The 17,349-nt window shown below is 35.2% G+C and overlaps 1 protein-coding gene across 1 annotated transcript in view; it reads right to left on the minus strand.

Moving 5' to 3' along the window:
• The window catches only part of LOC104622570 (low-density lipoprotein receptor-related protein 1B-like), a gene marked incomplete at both ends in the record, with an annotated part of 82,351 nt that overhangs the window by 14,728 nt on the left and 50,274 nt on the right, over positions 1 to 17,349 (minus strand). The window contains 10 exons of the mRNA XM_010289401.1: positions 1,655 to 1,761; positions 2,028 to 2,251; positions 6,671 to 6,912; positions 9,168 to 9,287; positions 10,317 to 10,451; positions 10,958 to 11,095; positions 11,354 to 11,476; positions 11,986 to 12,108; positions 15,228 to 15,360; positions 16,296 to 16,402. Coding sequence (XP_010287703.1) covers positions 1,655 to 1,761; positions 2,028 to 2,251; positions 6,671 to 6,912; positions 9,168 to 9,287; positions 10,317 to 10,451; positions 10,958 to 11,095; positions 11,354 to 11,476; positions 11,986 to 12,108; positions 15,228 to 15,360; positions 16,296 to 16,402 — 1,452 coding nt within the window. The remainder of the gene's footprint in view (positions 1 to 1,654; positions 1,762 to 2,027; positions 2,252 to 6,670; positions 6,913 to 9,167; positions 9,288 to 10,316; positions 10,452 to 10,957; positions 11,096 to 11,353; positions 11,477 to 11,985; positions 12,109 to 15,227; positions 15,361 to 16,295; positions 16,403 to 17,349) is intronic.

The raw sequence follows: 17,349 nt of genomic DNA on the forward strand, positions 1-17,349 counted from the left end.
ATAAGCCCACCTTAGCATGGGACTTAACAGTCTGTTAAAATATTATTACTTGTTGCTGTGATAGTGGCAGCTTCTGAGATGCTTCGATATTCAGACAGCAGCCTCTTAAAAGCAGCCTATGTTTCAATAGGCATGCAGACCGAAGTTGGACAAGCCTTAATTTGCAATGCAATAGTAACAAATCATCATTGTAAGCCCGGAGAAACATCAAATATTGCATGAGAAGATGGGTCATGAACAAAACATTTCTGGTTTCAAGACAGGATGCTGCTATTTGAGAGACACATTTCAGTCTAGATTAATCATTTCCTTTGTCATAAAAATTACTGTTATCCTGCCAATGGAGTCTTAATGGTAATTCACAAGACCTCAACATGTACCGTCAAGCTTCAAAATAGTTCTGTAAAAAACTGAGATAATTAAGTTGTTGCTTCTTTGAATACTTAAATCTTGGTTTATACTATTTTGCAGTGTATTCAGGAAAGTAAACAGAATAGGCTGTGAGATTTCATATGCATTCTTAAAAAAAAACTGTGTCTCACCACTAACTGGTGTTCCCTTAATTGATTTTGTTTTGTTCAGTGTTATTGAACAGATCATATTTTAACTGATTATACACAGTCCTTTAGTACTGCTTTGTAAAATTGTCATGTTAAGCTTTGTTACAAAAATTTAAGTCACATTAAGAAGTATCATTTGAAAGCAAAACTAAGAATTTTGATTAGTAACTGCATATGAATAACCAGAATACACATTTTTTCATAGAATCATAGAATCTTTGGGTTGGAAGGAACCTTTTAAGGTCATCTAGCCCAACACCCCTGCAATGAGCAGGGACATCTTCAACTACAGCAGGTTTCTCAGAGCCCCATCCAACCTGAGACCTTGAACGGTTCCAGGGAATGGGGCATCTACCACCTCTCTGGGCAACCTGTGCCAGTGTTGCACCACCCTCAGTGTGAAAAATTTCTTACTTATGCTAAAAAGTCTGTCCCCATCTTTCTTATAGGCCCCCTTTCAGTACTGGACGGCTGCAGTAAGGTCTCCCCGGAGCCTTCTCTTCTCCAGGCTGAACAACTACAACTCTCCCAGCCTGTCCTCCCAGCAGAGCTGTTCCAGCTCTCTGAGCATTGCTGGGGCCTCCTCTGGCCCCGCTCCAGCAGGTCCGTGTCTCTCCCGTGCTGAGGGCTCCAGAGCTGGACGCAGCCCTGCAGGGGGGTCTCAGCAGAACAGAGTAGAAGGGCAGAATCCCCTCCCTCGCCCTGCTGGCCACGTGGCTTTGGGTGCAGCCCAGGATACTGTTGGCCTTCTGGGCTCGGAGCGCCCATTACTGGCTCATGTCCAGTTTTTCATCCACCGGTACCCCCAAGTCCTTCTCATCAGGGCTGCTCTCCATCCCTTCATCCCCCAGCCTGTACTGATACTGGGGGTTGCCCTGACTCAGGTGCAGGACCCTGCACTTGGCCTCGTTGAACCTCATGAGGTTCACATGGGTCCATTCCTCAAGCTTGTCCAGGTCCCTCTGGATGGCATCCCATCTCATTTTTAAAAGTATGTAACTTTTTTTGCAAACTGAGAAACTGGAATTCAGCCAACAAATCTAAACTAAGTTAGCAAGTGCCATGTAATTAGGAAAAATGGATAAGCTGTATACCTGTAGGTCTTTGTAAATTCTTTTGAACCAATATCCTTCTCAGAGTACCATCCATAGATGATTCCTCTATGTGAGACCGGTCCCCAATAACAGTCCAGTACATCATCCTAAAATATTAAATGTAAAAAATAAGCTGGATGCCTGTACAGAACCTCAAAACACTTCACTGATACTAAAATTATTGTGAACTTTCCAACATACCCAAAAGATGGGAGATAATTGATCCTGATTTACATACACGTAAACTGAGCAGGAAAGTTCAGTAAATGACTCGGAAAAGTTTAGACATTTGTAGACATAATTTTATTTCTCTTACTCTACTTTGCATTTTTGTTTGAATTACCAAAACAGAGTAATGTTGAAACATACATACCCCTTTTTAGGATTTACAGCAATTGCATATGGTTCTCCTGCCATGCTTGTAAGGAGTCTTGTACAGTTGGGTCCATTCAATTGACCTACATTGATAGAGTATCTCAGACTAGTCCAATGAGTTGTATAGTAGCTGAACCAATGCATTCTGGAATGATCAGTCCAATAAATATTTCCAGCAACCCAGTCAACAGCAATGCCTCTAGGTCTTTTGAATTCTGGACACTAAAAGCAACAGATGTTAAAGTCAGATTTACAGAAATGATCTTTCACAGCAGCTGCACAGTCACGGGTTTTATGTAACATTTTACAGTTAAGTAACTTTTACCTTTAATATGATGGAATATTTAAAAACACTGCATTGGAAAGACATAAATTCCACCTGCATGTGATAAGTTGTAAGTGATCTGCTCACAGTTCTACACAATGTAGAAGAACAAGCTGATATTTCAAACTGTTTCTCAAGTCTAAAGCTACCTAGATTAAGAAAGAGGCACATAGGCATGGACTACTTGATCTATTTATGCTGAAGCAAATAAATGTTACATATTGTAATTCAAAGGAAAGGAGAAGGAAGAGTTAAGATTATACAGCTATTATACTCCATGCAGAATTATGGTATGATGTCCCATCCCAAAGCCCTCAGTGAGAATGGTGCTTGAGAACATTCTGTAGTACAGCTCTCAGCAGCCTGCCAAGGATGAATAAAACCACTGCATTTAGAAAACTGTATAACATTACCTCTGTATTCTGTCCAAAACTAGTAGGCAATTGTAAGGAATTTTTTTTAATGTTTCTCTTCCCTTGCTGTTAACTGTTCCTCTGTTCCACCACCAATTAAAACTACAGTTAGTGTAATATTCAGCTTCACATGTAAAAGAGGCTTGACTGATTACAACTTTAAAATTATAAACTGTAGTACCTCTATCGTGATTACACATCATCATTAAGGCCTAGATAGATCCTAAAAAATGATTCTAAGGGTAGTCGTTCATATTGCAAATAGGAGATATGTATGAACAAGTTTCTCTAAAGTTTACTAGAATTCCTGCAAAGAGGAATAAAATTTGTAAAAACAGGACTACCCAACTATTTTAACATGAGTGCAGTATATCATAAAAATTCAAGACCCACATGGGATAAATACGTATGTGATTGTTTGCCTGTTTACCTATAATGACATCAAGTTAAATTATGAACAAAAAAATGTCTATTCCTTGACAAATGCAGTAATGGAACGCTACTAAACTACATAACCAAAAATCAGTAAAGAAAATCCTAAAATAACTTGTTTTCCTCAGGTGTCAGAGTTCCCTAATACCACAAGACATTTGTAGACTATTTTCATCATAAAATAAAGGTCATTTCATTCTCTAGGTGAAATAATAGGACTGCAAGGGTGAATTTAAATAGTTCGTTGTTCATAAACCTTTAATTTTGCAGAAATGTAATAGAATGCATGTTCTAAAGATATGCAGAACCCTGACTTTCTATTTAGATCAGTATTAAAGCAGCAAAATCAATCACTGCATTTACAAAACAGTATTTCTCTAAAAACACGGTCATAGTAATTTTTTGAAGTTAAACAAAATAATGTATCACAATTCTTTTTTATAAAATTATGATAGTGGTAGCATACACTTCCAGAAATACAACAAAAATACTTTTTTTTTCCAAGAAATGTGATGGTTTCTACCATAAATTGGTAGAAAATGTAAGAGTCATCTCTTCTAAGGCATGGTTTTCAAACACAAAACCTCTTATTTTTAGTTAATGACAGATAATGAATTCTCGTATTTTGAAAAAAAGTGTATTTAGAGAAAACAGTCTAGAAATTGTTTGCTTTCAGAGTTATGCACTGCATTTCACTGGTCCCTGGGGCGAATGTTGGGAGTATATATGTGGACGGATCACAAGAGTGGTTAAGGGTCCTTGTTAAACTCTCAGAACAGTGGGACTGGAGCAAGCTGCTAATATACTGGCTATTTTACAATATGGATACATTACAAAACCTATGTTTTTCTTTCTATTATATGGCACAGTTATTTTAATGTTCAGCTTTTTGTCCTCTTCAATGAAAAACAGCACTTGAGTTGAAGTGGCAAGTCACTCTGTGTTGAATATTCACATCAGATAACTTACACACCTCTCAAAGAATAATGCCAGTAAACAGCTACACCAGTTATCACCAATTCACGTTGTAACTAGATTGGAATGCAATCCTCTTCTGCATCTGTCAATAAACTCTGAAGAGTTGATATTTACTATTTCTTTTAGTGCTTCAATTTGTACGAAACTTAAAACCCCTTTTCACAGAAGAATACAAGAGATACTTAAAGCTATTCTCTGAGGAAGGCTCTTGATACGCTAATTCCATGGAGCAATTTCTGTTGAGATGGGTTTTTGCATTAATGTAATTACCTGAAAATGCAGGTGACTTTGTTCAAGTTTACTGTCCTGATTTACATATCAAAGTCTAGATACAAAAATTATAATGTAACCTTTGAAAACTTACTCATTAAAAAAACTTGGATTAAAATTAAGGAATTCTCAAGCTTTTCAAAACCAAATTTAAGTGACAATATTAAAGCTACACTATAAACCCAATTACCCTACTGATCAATTCTACATAAGGCAGTAATATTTGAGTATTAATGAGATAATGCTGGGAAAATATTCTGAATCGGTTACCACAATGAGAAGTAAGCGCTTCACAAATATAAATGAAATGTGTCCAAGATATATTCACATACACTCAGATTTGTAAAAATGCTTTATATAGCTTGGATAAAGCATCTTCAAGAACACCTACCTGCACTGAAGATTTAGGGGGAAATGGTATGTAAAGAAAAACATAATTTTTTCAATAATCTTGAATTAAGAGGAACATACTCTTGCATAATGGTGAAACAGAGATACAAAAAGTGAAAAGCACTTCAGTACTTCAGAAAAATAATAGCAATTCTAAAAATATTTTATCGTTAGTACTCTAAACAGGGACACAATGTCAAATCAGCTATGAAAATTTCAACGCCTGTACTATGAAGAAGTCTCAAGGAAGCTTAAGTGCAGGTTTATGGATCTGTAAGAAAGTGTAGATCCATTAGAGAGGTTGTGGCTCAGTGGACTACACTTATCCTTGTGGAAGGCATCTGCATATTAGCCAAAAGAAACAAACAAAAACCCAACAACAACCCCCTTCCCCCCACCAATACTTTAATTTCACAAGACTTTACAAGTCCGTTAATTTCTAATAATGAACTTGACACAGAGATGTGTCTATCAGGATTTCTTAGGCACAGGTTATCTGCCACATTTAAATGAGAAAAATGTCACAGTAGAATTACTCCATCCATGTATCTTCAATACATACTCCGTTCTCAAAGTATCCTTCCCCAAAACTCAAATGATATACCTGACCTACTAGAAATGCTAGGAATAATTTTCTACTTCAGATTTACTTTACATACACTTTCTCTTAACAAAATCTAGACCCTCTGCTGCTGGGCAGATGGAAGTGTTGTTTTTTAACTGCTCTTCTCACATATATGCCATGACAGACACAAGGCACCTTCAACATCCTTCGGTGTCTACATCCCTAGGCTTTTTGCCCTGCTGACATCAAAAGTCAGGAATGTCATTTGTTTGTAAAGGAAATATCCTTGGATAAAAGGTGCTTAAAAGTGGTTTCGTATGTGTCAGAGTTGAATGATAGATGAAAGATTAGTCTACCATTGCTACTGCTACTGTTTATTCTACTGGGAACATAAAAGCATTCATGTGATGTAAGGTCATCCCTCTCCTAAGTTCAAGGAAACAGCCAGACAGGTGTGTTATTTCTAACCTGATTTATTACTGGCCAAGAAAAAACTAAAAACTCTCCTCTGCCATCACATTTAGTAAAAAGTAAAAAAAAAAAAAATAAAAAAAATCTGAATTTATAGCATTACAGAAACACCGATGTAAAGATCACATTGTTGTCTTCAGTTCAGCACTAACACTTCCTTGAGCAGTTTGTAGAAATATGTTAGGCAAAGTGAGTATCAATTTGCATTTATTTTATTTTCAAGTACAGACCACTTGAAATTACTCTAGGTTATAAAAATCCTCATTTATTATGTAAAATGCAAAATTAAATCTATGCTTATTCAAAAGAAGATACTATGCAGTCCTATGTATAAAGGAATACATACTTACTGTTCTACCTTTTAAAATGTTTGTCATAGCTTTGCCAATATTATTGTTTATATGGTCACTATAGAAATCAAGCTTGGTTTTGGCCTATCTACATTTTCTGTTTTCCAAAGATTTGAAATTAAGGCCTTTCTTTAAACTATATGTTGTTTATATACATCTATTATATCCTTTCTTTTCTCTCTTAAAATAAAAAGTCTTGACGGTATACATTCTTACTAAGGCTATAACATACTGCTTATTTCTCTGGAGAAAACTTTTAAAAACACTATAATTGTGCTCTCTTGGAGACTTGACCAAGTCTGTCAGTCTTGAATAGAAAGGTATTAGTAGACATGTATACCATTTTAATAAAATTATTCTCAGATAAACATTCTAATGTACTAAATCAACACATGTAATGGTTTGAGTGAAATTTGTATCATGTAATCTTTCATTTCGATCACTTACTATCAAGCCACTGTTACTTTGCCTTCTCTCTCTGTCGTGAAGTTTTCTGTAGAAAATCCCTCCTGGATTAAATTGAGTACTCCAAACAATCATGTCCCCTTGAAAATATGCATCCATTCCAGTTATCCTTGAATTATGTTCAATATGTGATATTTGCTGATGAACATCACTGTAGTTGAACGGATATGCAAAACCCAGGATGTCAGTGTCATTAGCTACATAGAGAACTTGATCTTCAGAGCCTAGGGATTGTTGTAATGAAATAAAAATAAGGAAAATGTCAACTAATGCAAAAATCAGTGTTTTTCACTCAAGTAGCTTTTTGGTGTTTATCAGATATAAGCTCTTGTCTTAAAATTATTTTCTGATTGTCAAAGACTGCAACTCTGAGCAATAAAGGCAACTCTTCAGACTCTGATACCAGTACGTATTACTCCAATGCTCTCCAAACTCACGCTGTGACACCTAAGACTACATTTTATGGAGTATGTATAATATAAGAATTTGAATACTTTAAGCAGTGTAGAAAAATAGGGGATGTTATGCATTAAGCCCATAAGAATCGCTACAGATTTTTATATGCCTGTTGTGTCTAGAGGCTCCTAAATGTACATTACAGGAACACAAAGTTGCCAATAAGCACTATTTTAAATTGCTTAATTGGAAATTAGAAATGGAATGACCCTATATTTAGTGAAGGCAGTGAAGTTTTGAAATTGACTGTGGCAAACTGGACCAAAGCTGCTACACAACATGTGCAGTTGTGTCTTCTGTCTCCTCATTCCAGGTAGTGAACATTTATGGATACCTGTGAATGGGCGATATTTATGGATACCTAGTTACCATCTTGATTCAGATGTTGTAAAGTATGTTATTCCTAACAAAATCCTCTCTGGTGTCTGTTCACTAAGTTTTGAGAAAGCTTCAAATTTGCTGGATACATTAGAACACATTTGCAATTTTTTAGTTTTCCAATTTATATCATATTTATCCATAGAGAATCAACTTATAATGTCTGTCCAACACTTTTCCTCCTTATGTGTATAAAGTATCAGAAATCATTTGTTTCCTCACTCCTGCCAAATACAAGAAAGAGGAGTTCCATTAAAGCAAGTATCAATGCAGGAATGAGGGAAATACTAACTGTATTGCTCTTGCGAAAAATTTAGACGTGGAATAATGAATCCCAGATTTTATAATTATAAGCTCTACGAATTATGTCTGTGTTTCTATAGTAACAAGCCACTATCCTCAATGAGTAACCTCGTTTGTTCCCATGTCATAATCTGACTGCTTCTTCAGTAATAGACGATGCTAAATCGTGATGGAGTCCATGTTACATATAGAGGAAATTACTAATGGTTCATAAATATGATCTTCCCATGGTACGTTTGCTTCAAGAAAATGTGAACAAGCATGTTTGAAACTGTTCACCATCTAACTACCCAGCGTGGGTGTACCTACATTACTGACTTCTGTGCTACAAAGGAGGAAGAACTGGAAATAACGTGATAAAATCTGTTATGGTTCTAGGACATATGTCCACAACATGCGCTTACTGGCCATAGGGTTCAAATCAGGTACTGCTCATAGTTGTGCACCAGATATGCACAGAGATGTCTAAGTAAGCCTTGTAACTTCAACACTTGTTCTGCACTACAGAGCCACACCTTGTAACTTCAACACTTGTTCTGCACTACAGACTCCCAAGTGTAGGTGTAAGTCAAATTCACACCAAAATCTGACTAAATTGCAGGTGAGATGCTATGATCATACTTTCAGTTATTCAGATACAGATCCATAAATACTATGTTAACTTTACTCAGGCAGTTGGACTATTGCTTGTTTCAGTTCTAAAATGATTTAAAAGTTACATAATACATAGAATTAACTATTACCTCCATTTTGTCCAATACCTCTGCCTTACGAAAGGCAGAAATAACATCTATGTGTGCATATTTATTTACCTTCACTGGACCATGATCTAGGCAGCTGATTTATATGAGGAGTATATTCTTAGGTGACCATACTTAGACAAACTCCAGTTAAATGACTTCTATAAGATTTCTCAACAAGACAAAGCAAAACATGTTAACTCTAAATACTACTTAATTTATTCCTAAAGTTCTAAAACATGTTTCTATGAAAGCATTGATTCTTCTCTCAAGCTTCTACAGCTTCACCAGAATGCTAACGTGCTTGCTAAGATATAATCTCTCTTTTCCTTTTTTGTGTGTATCTTTTGTAAATAGAGAAAGCTGGAGTTGGAAATGGACTATCACATTAAGTATGTTCATTTACATGGAAGCAATAAGAATTTACAGCTTACTGAAATGAAAGGTAAGTCTGAGTGGTTCTGTGAATTATTTCTGTGCGCTCACTATTCAAGAAATATTTATCTAAAAGTAAACTGTGTATGCAACACATTAGTGTTACCAACCATGTACATAACAAATGACTTAGCACTGTCTCTCCATTTTGATTTTTATAGCCTTACCTTTTGCTATGCAACTGTTATTCTTCTCCTTATAATTTTTCTCGCATGCGCATTTGTATGACCCCTTAACATTATTGCAGTGTTGGGAGCAGGCACCAAACACCATACACTCATTGATATCTATGAGGAAAATAATTGTCATTTATGTACCTATAGTTTAATACACTATTATTTAACATGTTTGGAAAATCATGAAACAAAGCAGATGAACAAAAGGAACTCGTAAGCATTGCTATATCTTGCAACAGTACAAAGAAGCCTTCTGCAATTATCACTAATGTTATTCCTGCTGCAATCAACATATCTTAGAAAGATTTTTTTATATTATTCCTCCAGCCTTCCTATATCAACCCATTACCATTACAGCCTGAAATCAACTTTGAGAATGAAAATGTCAGTTACAATTATCTCCAACATACCTACCTCTGGTACAGTCAAAACTACATGATTATCTCTTACTGGAAAAGTTCCTGCGTATACCTTTTTCTTAAGAGCCAAACAAGGAAGATTTTGCATGCAAGTATATATTCGCTTTGTCAGTCCCACTGAAACGATCTCCAATTTTTGTGTAAGATACTGCTCACCAGTAAGAAAATTAATTCACGGCCCATTCTTTGGGCAGGTAGATTTATCTGATCTTTCTGATCAACTCTTTCATTATAACAACTATGATGTTTTTTCTGAACAGTGTGGCATCATATACATTAAGTCTACATTTTCTAAGGAATTTTATTTTTAAACAGTTTATTTTCATTTCAATTTTGTTTTATGCTTCTTCATTGTTTTAAACATCTCAGAATATTCTCATATATCAATTTAAACACCAATCCCAATTGTTCAGTTTAATAATCTACTAGACCTTAAATCACCCATTTGCCCCTTAAATTATAAAATCATTTAATGGTTTGACCTGAACCTTTCAACATTCACAACCTATCTTTGATAACCTCTCCAGGTAAAACGCATAAATCTACATCCTATAAATCCTTTCAGTTTCTTTTCTTGATTTCTTAATCCCATAGTTATGAAACAGTTTTTGCACTGCAGAAAAAAAGTATATGATATGTATCTCCTTCTCCAGCACAGAAAATGGACTATGCAGTTGACTTCTAATACTTTACAGCAAGGGATGATGGAAAAGATCTGTACCTTCACACTGTCTATTCCTCCTGTTTCTTTGAAATCCAGGTTTACACTGACACAGTAGGGATGTTTGTGTTTGATTACAGTATGCATCATCTCCACAAGGATTCACATTATTTTCACATGTATATTCAGTGACACCTAAACATAAACAAAATGTCTAAAAAACCGCTGATAGATTTGTTTAAACTGTTAAAAATGAGCTCTAAAGTAACAACAACAAATAACAAATTCACCTTTCCATTAAAAGGGTATCAGGTAAATTTTAAACAAATAGATGGCGTCACAGTATTTATCTACATATGCATATAAATTGACAGTATTTAACTGAGATACTTCATTTCACATCAAGAATTTAATACTAAAATCTATCTTGTTGCAAATATGAAATAAAATACAATCAACTTATAGCTCAACTACTTCAAAAACTCAAGGACTACTCTAAAAACTACCACAACCTGAATTGCTATAAAATTTTCTGCCTTCTTGTGGTATGTCAAATAGAATTAACTTTTTTTTTTTAACTAAAAAAATAACTTTAAGTTTAATTAAGTTCTGTGTTGTTGAGTAGGTTTTGCACGGATGAAAGTCTCAGTTAATTATTTCTTTTCTGCTACAATCACAAAAACATGTCTTGTCAAACTCACTTATTTTGCAGTCTTGCTCATCTGAACCATCTCCACAATCATCAAACCAATCGCACTGTAGCTCCATTGGAATACATTTCTTATCATTACAAGCAAACTCATCTTTTTTACATGGTCTTGCTTTATATGTGATTTTATCTATATAATTACAAATTAATAAGAGAAATATAAATCAGTATTTAAGGTTCTTAGATTATTTTAGACACATACAAATGGGAATGGCCATGAAGCATTACGCGACTGGAAATTATTTCAAGCTTAATTTCTTTCAATTTCAAATTCTGATCTACTAACCTCCAGTTAAGCTTTACTGAAGGACAAGCAGATCTCTGTAACAATGTTTGCCTTCAAGTTGTTTTCTTTGATCTGAATGCCTTGAAAGGTAATATCACCTACCGCAGTGATCTTCATCCGAGTTATCACCACAGTCATCAACCTCATTGCAAATTTGCTCAGGTCGCAGACAAACCCTGTTGTTTCTACATCTGTACGGCCTTGTTGGAGGACATGGAAACTTAACTGTATATTAAAAAAAGGAGCCAACTATTACCCAGCTAATATTCTTGAATCTTATTTAATATCTCCTTATCAAAGCAATAAGCAGGCATGGGAACACAGGTGTACTTGACAAGTGAATGGTGCTTGATTTTAACTTCTGGTACCTAATGGAATAACACTTCATTTAGGGAATTAAACTATTTTGTGTGATAAGGGTAATTATACCTTCTTTTTGAGAATCAGTAAATATGACAGAAATAAAACAATGGAAGTAGGAAGTTTAATGATGATCAATATTTCAACATAGAAGTATTTTTTTCCCATCTGTGCATTTCCTACGAAAACATTAATTTCTCACAGATATCTTATCTGAAATTACGTGAACAGAAAACTACATTCCACATTTCAAGCTAAAATTCTAAAAGTAAAACAAAGAAAACTTAGATGCATATGTCCGTATTTATTTATGTATGTTACATGTCATTTCTTGCTTTACTACATGAAAAGCACTGAAAAATGTAACATCATACCACACATTTCAGCAACTTCATCAGAGTTATCTCCACAGTCATCCTCGCCATCACAAACCCAAAAATGTAGTTTGCAGAGGGAATTGTTGCACAAAAATTCATCAGCTCTACATATGTTTCCTCCTGGGAGGATGAAAAGATGACAGAAAAAAACCAGGAAAACAGAAAGACAAAAGGACCAATGTCAATTCTTGATAAAACCAGTACAACCAGTTATCACACACTACCTGCAGAGAATGACAAACGTAGCATAACTAAATGATCAAATCCCAAATGAAAAGGTTGGAGACGCAGAGAAAAATACTCATTTAAAAATCTCTTCCTTGACCGTACACTTCTTTCACTTTCTTTTCATGGCTGTTAGCTAGATATTACCTATTTGGTCTGACTAGAAAGGGCAGTTATCAAAGCGAGACACTAACAACTCACCAGCTAGGCATGTTCCCCTTGCATTTTGCCAGAAGATGCTTAAACTATGTTTCTGTCTATAACTTCCTTTGGTGATGCTGCCTTTCACAAAAGACCCGGTTGGGTACATCAGTGTGTGCTATCAGATAACGGTAAAAACCAGAAGGCAGAAATACGGTCAAACTTGTGAAAGGCCACTTCAGTCCAGCGTCGTTTCACATGAACGTCTAATCCTCCACCTATTCCTATGCCCACTCTCTGAGACAAACATCATGTTCAGAAGAGACAAAGTGATTGCATTCCCTTAGCCATGGGGTAGCATCTTTTTCCTCTCCTGAGGAGTAATGGGCTTGGCCAGGCTTGTAACATCCCCATCAACTATAAACTGTAATTAGGGAAGATCTAGCCATGTAGGTACAGAGTAGATAAGACTGGGTGACCTCTAACAGCCTCTTCCTTTTTGTAACTTCTGAAATGTCTCATTAGGATATTTACTCAACACAGATGCAGCAAGAACAAATTCTTCCATGTAACTTTAGTATTGATTGAACTCTGAATCTTCTAACAAAATGGAACAGAGGGTGAGAGAAAATGTTTTAAGTTGGAGTGCTCAAGCTTTAAAAATTGGTTCAAGCTGGATTCAGTTTTAATACATGTAGCAATAAGAAGGCATTTTCTTTCAAAATTGTAACTAAATTTTACCATTACCAACCAACAAAGCTATGGAAACTTCATGAAATTAGTTTTCTACATAACGCATTTTTATGGTAACTGTATTCTCAGTTTCCTGAAAGGAGTAAAGTACAAAAGAAATAAAGCTGTGTACCTGCAGGGGAGGAAACAATGAAATTTTATTTGATAACACCAAACCTCTCACTGTGGCTTACCTCAATGCATTACACCCATCCTAATAGTTAGATCAGGCTCCAGCAGCTTTTTACTTATTCATTCATTGCCCCATTCACCCCCCACCAAAACCAACAGAAGGCTTGCTTTCACTATAAAGGGTTCAGAACAGTTTACATTTTTTTCCCAGAAAATTAATTTGCATTAAATACCTACCATGTAAGAGGATGTTGGGAACTCTCACACTATGTTACTACATATAATTCACTCTCATTGCAAATATATCTTATGAACATTAACAGAAATAGTTTTTATTATCATCCAAGGAAAAATACATAAAATTCAAGTATTCTTCACGATGAAAGACGTGAATATAAATAATTGTGTGTGTAATCACAATAAAACCATAATTCTAGTTGTATAGTAAGATTGAAAAGAGCTATGTTTATAAATATGCCCAGTGGGCTATAGATAAATATTACAAAGATTGTTTTAGAATGCTGTAGAATAAAACTCCATTTGTGTTTGCTGGATTTCCAAAGAGGAAAAAATTAGTTATCAGTGAGATAAACTGGCATTTGTTTCATGTGATTGCTCTGCCTGTCATAATCCCTTTACAGAATAGATTTCTATAACAGAAATCATAATTGTGACATAAATACAAAATATTCTAGTAATAACCAACTAGGCAAAAGGCTTCTTATTGCATTATAAGCAACCTGCAGTTTACAGAAGCTCCATTATTCCATCCAAAGAATAATGCGAGCTTCAGATAAAATAAGCACGTTACTACTTACTTACACTTCATTGTTTTTCAAAGAGATACAGCCCAGATAGTTTAAAAGCAGTTTTTAAATGGACTAGAAGTTTTTTAAAATTTTGTTAACTCAGTCTTCTTTAAACAATTAATCCTTCAACGCTTCCAAATGTGATGTTTTTCTCTTTACATCTAAACATCTCTGGAACATTCTTCCCATTCTCTTCATTTTCTGGTCTCTCTTTCAAACTTAATCACCCTGTATAATTTCTTTTTTTTTCCTAGTGGTAAGTGTTGCTTAATAGATGTACGACAAAATAAAGGAAGGATATTTAACTCCGTAAGTCCTTGTTTCATCTCTGATCATTATTACTTATTGTACTGCATTATGCTTTTGAAATTACATAGATGTCATGTGATTGTAGATGACTAACCCACAGAACTACTCACTCCAAAGAAATGGAAAGAAATAAAATCTGGAAAAAACAAGAAGCTGACAAAATGCTCAGTAAAATTTTGCTTTTTAAAAAGAATTCTTCAACTTGAGTGAGAAGTTCTGTGTTTGTCACAGTTATTGAATTACTACATCTACTAAGAATTTTGTGAAGAGTCACACTGCCTGGTAGCCGAAGCAAGGTCCAGTTAAAAACAAATCAGCAGCAACTATGAGAATTAGATCAACAGATGTATTTCTCAAAGACATATTTGGAAGCTTAATCATAAGCATGAAAGCATGAGCGTAGTGTTTAGCTTCATGTGAATCAATTTATGTGCATAGCTCTGCTCTCTAAGGAGAGCGAGAATTCAAAATGTAGCTTTATAGGTTCTGGTTAGTTGCAACATTTCACCTCCATGGAAATAAACAGAAAACTGGGGTCGTAAGATTACTTATTTAGCAATTTTTCATTATATTGCATGGCTTTGTAATTTATTGTTGCCTATAAAACTGTAAATTAACTGGACTTATTACCGATTTCCTTGATGAGACAGAATATGCTTCCAGTAATAAACCAACCTTTTGGTCCTTGGGGAAGGAAACACAGAGAAGGAACAGTGACCTGTGTTATAAACAATGTAAGTTGTACTTCGTCCTGCAAATCGCTTGTGAAGCTGCTATACTGTCTTTGTCGAAAGACGTCACAGAGCTTTCATTTCATGACTCAGAATGACCCTGCTACCCCTAACTTACAACATGCGTTAATATAAAAACCAGTAAAGTAAGCTGTTTCACCTTGGTCACAGTCTTCTTCATCACTGCCATCTACACAGTCATGGATCCCATCACAAAGCCATCTGACAGGGATACAGTAGGCCTTATTTTTGCATCGAAACTGATCTTCTTTACATTCTGTTACACAATCCATCTGTGTGAATATAGATACGAACGAAGTATTATTGAATGAAAAAAACAACACGCTTAAATACGTATAAACCTAACAAAATTTACCACCACTGTTTTTTATTGCCTTAAGTATTTAATATGATAAAGTTGTCCCTGACAATGGAATGTGCAATTTAAATAGTTACTTAAGTGCAAGTGAAATTGTAACCACATGTTACATATGTTCTGATATTACTTGTTTTTGTTGCTTAGTATTAGCAATGGAAACAATGGCTACATTTACGTTTCTGAACTCAACTGCCCTACAAGAAACAACCCTGGACATGATGCCAGTTCGGGCGCACTGGCTCGTAGCCACATTCATCAAGACTAGAAACCTCCAGAGTGGATTGTCTTTATCTGCACCGTGTAGCATCTGGCCCAGGGATCCTTCAGGCTCTAACTGGCATCTTTACGGCTCTGAGGATTATTTTTGGTCTTTTTTCATGAAGTTGTTCATACAAGGTGGTAATTTTTTAAAAAGATACCGACAATGGAACATGGAAGAGCAGCATGGCATGAAGGCCCACAGAGGGCGAGGTGCCTGCTGGGATTGTATTAGGTGAATCTAGAGGACAAAAGGAGCCAACTGTGACACAAACTTGTCCAAACTGACAGTACAGAGCAGTGCCAGAAGCAAACTTCCCCAGAACCATGCTTAGGTTTTGACTTAGAAGAAACAAATTTCTCTACTCCAAAAGATGGCCAGAGAGCAAACAAACGTAATGCAATGTAACTACCAGGGAACCAAAATCATAGGGCTAAGTTATCTGACAGTGTTCAATGGATGAAAAAAAAAAAACAAACCCAAAGCACTATTTGCCCTTTTAATTATTTCCTGTTCTAAAACTGCTAACAAATTTAAATTTCATGTCAGACAGTAGGTAAAAAGAAAAACAATGGAAATTGGTCAGCCACCTCATCAGATCCATCCGCGCAGTCATATTCTCCGTTACATTTCAAAGACGCTGAAATACAGCCTCCACTTGCACACACGTACTCACTTGAAGAGCAGGTTGGAGATGCTGGTTACAAACACATATTTTAGCATTAAGAAAAAGACAATTTATAAATAAAATTTATTTATAATTTAATGTTTTCATCTGGTTAACATAGTGAGCAAACATGTATTTGTAGTTGACCAGAGCTTTCCCAAATGTTCATGAATTACAACAAAATATTTGACAGGACTTAACTGTTGCATCCTAAGTAAAATGTGTAACGAAAGTGAATGGATATTTGTGTTTTATCACTGAGAAATTTCTGTTTTCCTTGTGCGTGATAACAATGGTTATTACACACATACGCGTATTCATAGAACAAGTATTAAAAAAATTGCATTCTTTAAAATGGGCTTAGGGTTTAGCTAAAGTTATGTAAGTGCTTATAATTTAATAAGCTATATTTATAAGAAACTGTGGGTTTAGAAAGAATACATTATTACAATTCATATAAATGCATATTAATAAGTTTTATTTGAAATACAGATGGGTATTTTTGTCTCATTGGAAATCAGGGAAGTTTTGTCATAGGATTCTGTCATTTGCAGTGGCCTAGAAGCTCCTTACAAAAAATGTAGCAAAATTCCTGCAGAAATAAACAACTACATTTTCCAAGACAGTAGTAAGGAAATAAAACAATAACAACAAAACCAATGATTTGCTAGAGAAAACCTTTGCCTATGGACTAGTAAAAATTTAAATAATACCACAAAGCAAAAAATCCCCAGAGACACTTTAGTATTACTAGTAGTATAGTAGTATTCTACTACTTAGAACTACTGCTCATTTCAGAGCAGAATTTTATAAGCTGCCTATACATTATCAAATACTATTTCAATATAATTGAATTAAATACCATTCCCCCCGACAAGCTTCATATTGCGTAGCTGTACATAAGTGGGTTTTTCAAAACGTGAGTAGGAAGACACAATGATACACATTCAAAAGTAAAGTATTTCAGATTTCTGTGC

The sequence above is a fragment of the Phaethon lepturus genome, unplaced genomic scaffold, assembly GCF_000687285.1.
Source record: "Phaethon lepturus isolate BGI_N335 unplaced genomic scaffold, ASM68728v1 scaffold1956, whole genome shotgun sequence".
Classification (NCBI taxonomy): Eukaryota; Metazoa; Chordata; class Aves; order Phaethontiformes; family Phaethontidae; genus Phaethon; species Phaethon lepturus.